At 44.1% G+C, this 3,416-nt stretch overlaps 1 protein-coding gene across 1 annotated transcript; it reads left to right on the top strand.

The window, feature by feature from the left end:
* The first annotated feature begins 560 nt into the window (after positions 1-560).
* Positions 561-1,172, top strand: LOC135710830 (uncharacterized). Its single transcript, XM_065233529.1, has 2 exons — positions 561-1,018; positions 1,079-1,172. The coding sequence occupies exons 1-2, from the start codon at positions 561-563 to the stop codon at positions 1,170-1,172; spliced, it is 552 nt and encodes a 183-aa protein (XP_065089601.1).
* The last annotated feature ends 2,244 nt before the right edge of the window (positions 1,173-3,416 follow it).

Consider the following 3,416-nt stretch of genomic DNA (forward strand, 5'->3'; position numbering starts at 1 on the left):
TGACGTGTAAACGATCATATTTGAACGTTTATTCGTCAAACGACACAACCCAAACGTCAAATCATATGTTCCCTACCAAAAATCAACCAGATTGTGGCGGCCATAAGCGCTCGTAAAATGCTGAGGCATAACACGGTTCATGAGTTGATGGGTCGATAGGTAGGGTCCAGATGTTGGAGCTGCCTCCCTAGCGTCGGTAGCATTGATGCTCAGCACGGAAAAAAAAAAACGATGGAAACAAATCAAGGAAAAAAAAAGACAACAAGTGACTCCACACCCCGCAGGTCAGAATGAGCAAATTTTTCAATTAATTTAGAATTCTTCACTTTTTATGCCCTGCGAATGTGCTCAATGGTTGCAGCCCTGAGCATTCAATCACCCATATTCCAGTAACTCTTTCTCTCGTTAAAGAAACAATTAATTCACACCGTTCCGCTAAATTTCACCTCGTAAACTGTATTTACGCATTCACTTTTGATCTCGACGATCTCAGATTCGTTAACCGACCTAAGCGGAAGCATACATTCAGTTACATATGTACCGAAAACAAGTGTGCTAAGATGTACATCTCAATAAAGTTTCTGCTCATACTGCTGGTGTTGGAAACCTGCTCTGGAAATTACACAGAATATGAGTCCAGCGACCACGAGCGTGTCAAGCGCTGGTTGTCCTTCAATCCCTACGGTGGATTGGCTAAGATTACGTTGGGTATCGTAACTCCGGTTGCATTCAATCATTACAAATTGGTAAGGAACATAGTCAATACCTTAAATCTGCAAGCCAACTACGCCATTCCATCGTCCACCATTTGGCCAGTGCCGGAGAGTTACTTCAAAAATCGGCTGAACAATGAGTTGGTGGACAATAGCCGATGGCAGTTGTATCAACTGTTGGAAAATATGTTCGATTCTGATGAAACCAGTGGACGTGATTGTGTATTAAGAGCAATCTGCGAGGTCGCAGAATCACCCCTCGGCCATAATGGGATGATTGGAGACATTTTGGATGTCGTTTTCACGTAAGTGGTATCAGATTTTATAATGTGTGGATAATTATTTCATTCTCGTTTACATTTTAGACCATACAGTACCGATCAAATCGATGAAACCTACAAAGAGGCAAGATTGCACGGTTTGAACGGTAATAGCTCCCGAATAGAAATTGTAATGTAGGAAACATCAGCAGACATCTTCAATACATTAAATTTTAACGTGTATTGCTGTAACCTTAATGTATTCAGACTTCAGTGTGACGTCCAAGTACATAAAAATACATTAGCCTCAAACGTTACATCAGAATCAAACGTCTTGACGATGTAAAATTTGACATCAGAATACATCCAATGACAACAGAACCTAACGTTACATTAGAATCAAACATCATCACGATGTAATTTGTTGCACGCATAAAACATCAGAATACATCCAATGACAACAGAACCTAACGTTACATTAGAATCAAACTTCATCACGATGTAATTTGTTGCACGCATAAAACATCAGAATACATCCAATGACAACAGAACCTAACGTTACATTAGAATCAAACATCATCACGATGTAATTTGTTGCACGCATAAAACATCAGAATACATCCAATGACAACAGAACCTAACGTTACATTAGAATCAAACTTCATCACGATGTAATTTGTTGCACGCATAAAACATCAGAATACATCCAATGACAACAGAACCTAACGTTACATTAGAATCAAACATCATCACGATGTAATTTGTTGCACGCATAAAACATCAGAATACATCCAATGACAACAGAACCAAACGTTACATTAGAATCAAAGTTCATCACGATGTAAATTGTTGTCCCTCGGTCTCTCGCCGCATGCAAAGTTTGTTTTGTCCTGAGTCAGCACTACACGGCGAATGAGAACGACCCTAATTTGAGGTTAGTTCACTCATAAATCGCAAAAAGTGCAGGAACTCAGTTTTGAATTAATTTCCCTCATGTTCCGAATATGAGAAAAGCAAAGATTGGATTCTCTGGATTCTCGTAAATTTTCCTTATTTTAGGGCAGATTTTTGAGGTTTTCCACAGGAAAACATGCGGCAAATTTACTCATCCTGCACTTTGTTCGATATTGAGTACACTGTACTCAAATTTGCGTTGATCTCATTGGCCGTGTACAGTTTTTTTTCGCAGTGGGAAAAGTTTGATTTGTTTACGAATTAGCCCGGGAAAGTGCCAATAATGTGTCCGTCGCGAGTTTTGGTGGCGATGCAATGTTTTTCTGGTAAGTAAATGTGAATTTATTAATTTAATGTAATGTAATTATTTTTTTTTTTTAGGAAAGTGTACCGGTACCAGTCCCAGCCAAATCCCGGTAGGGAATCTGAAGCTGGATCCCGGGCGGGGAGTTTGCAGCCAAATCTCTTTGCAGGTTAGTCAGTGTATTTTTTTTACTAAAAGCTACAAGCCCGATGACGGGTTCCGTAAACGGAGCCCGATGGGGATTCCGTAGACGGATCCCGATGGGGAAACCGAATACGGATCCCGATGGGAAAACCGAATACGGGTCCCAATGGGGAAACCGAATACGGATCCCGATGGGGATTCCGTAGACGGATCCCGACGGGGAAACCGAATACGGATCCCGATGGGGAAACCGAATACGGATCCCGATGGGAAAACCGAATACGGGTCCCAATGGGGAAACCGAATACGGATCCCGATGGGGATTCCGTAGACAGATCCCGATGGGGAAACCGAATACGGATCCCGATGGGAAAACCGAATACGGATCCCGATGGGGAAACCGAATACGGATCCCGATGGGAAAACCAAATACGGGTCCCAATGGGGAAACCGAATACGGATCCCGATGGGGATTCCGTAGACGGATCCCGACGGGGAAACCGAATACGGATCCCGATGGGAAAACCGAATACGGAACCCAATGGGAAAACCAAATACGGGTCCCAATGGGGAAACCGAATACGGATCCCGATGGGGAAACCGAATACGGATCCCGATGGGGAAACCGAATACGGATCCCGATGGGAAAACCGAATACGGGTCCCAATGGGGAAACCGAATACGGATCCCGATGGGGATTCCGTAGACGGATCCCGACGGGGAAACCGAATACGGATCCCGATGGGAAAACCGAATACGGGTCCCAATGGGGAAACCGAATACGGATCCCGATGGGGATTCCGTAGACAGATCCCGATGGGGAAACCGAATACGGATCCCGATGGGAAAACCGAATACGGATCCCGATGGGGAAACCGAATACGGATCCCGATGGGAAAACCAAATACGGGTCCCAATGGGAAAACCGAATACGGATCCCGATGGGGATTCCGTAGACGGATCCCGACGGGGATTCCGTAGACGGATCCCGACGGGGAAACCGAATACGGATCCCGATGGGAAAACCGAATACGGGTCCCA

Source organism: Ochlerotatus camptorhynchus, unplaced genomic scaffold (genome assembly GCF_037179485.1).
Source record: "Ochlerotatus camptorhynchus isolate MF236.1 unplaced genomic scaffold, CSIRO-AGI_Acam_v1.1 ptg000037l, whole genome shotgun sequence".
Classification (NCBI taxonomy): Eukaryota; Metazoa; Arthropoda; class Insecta; order Diptera; family Culicidae; genus Ochlerotatus; species Ochlerotatus camptorhynchus.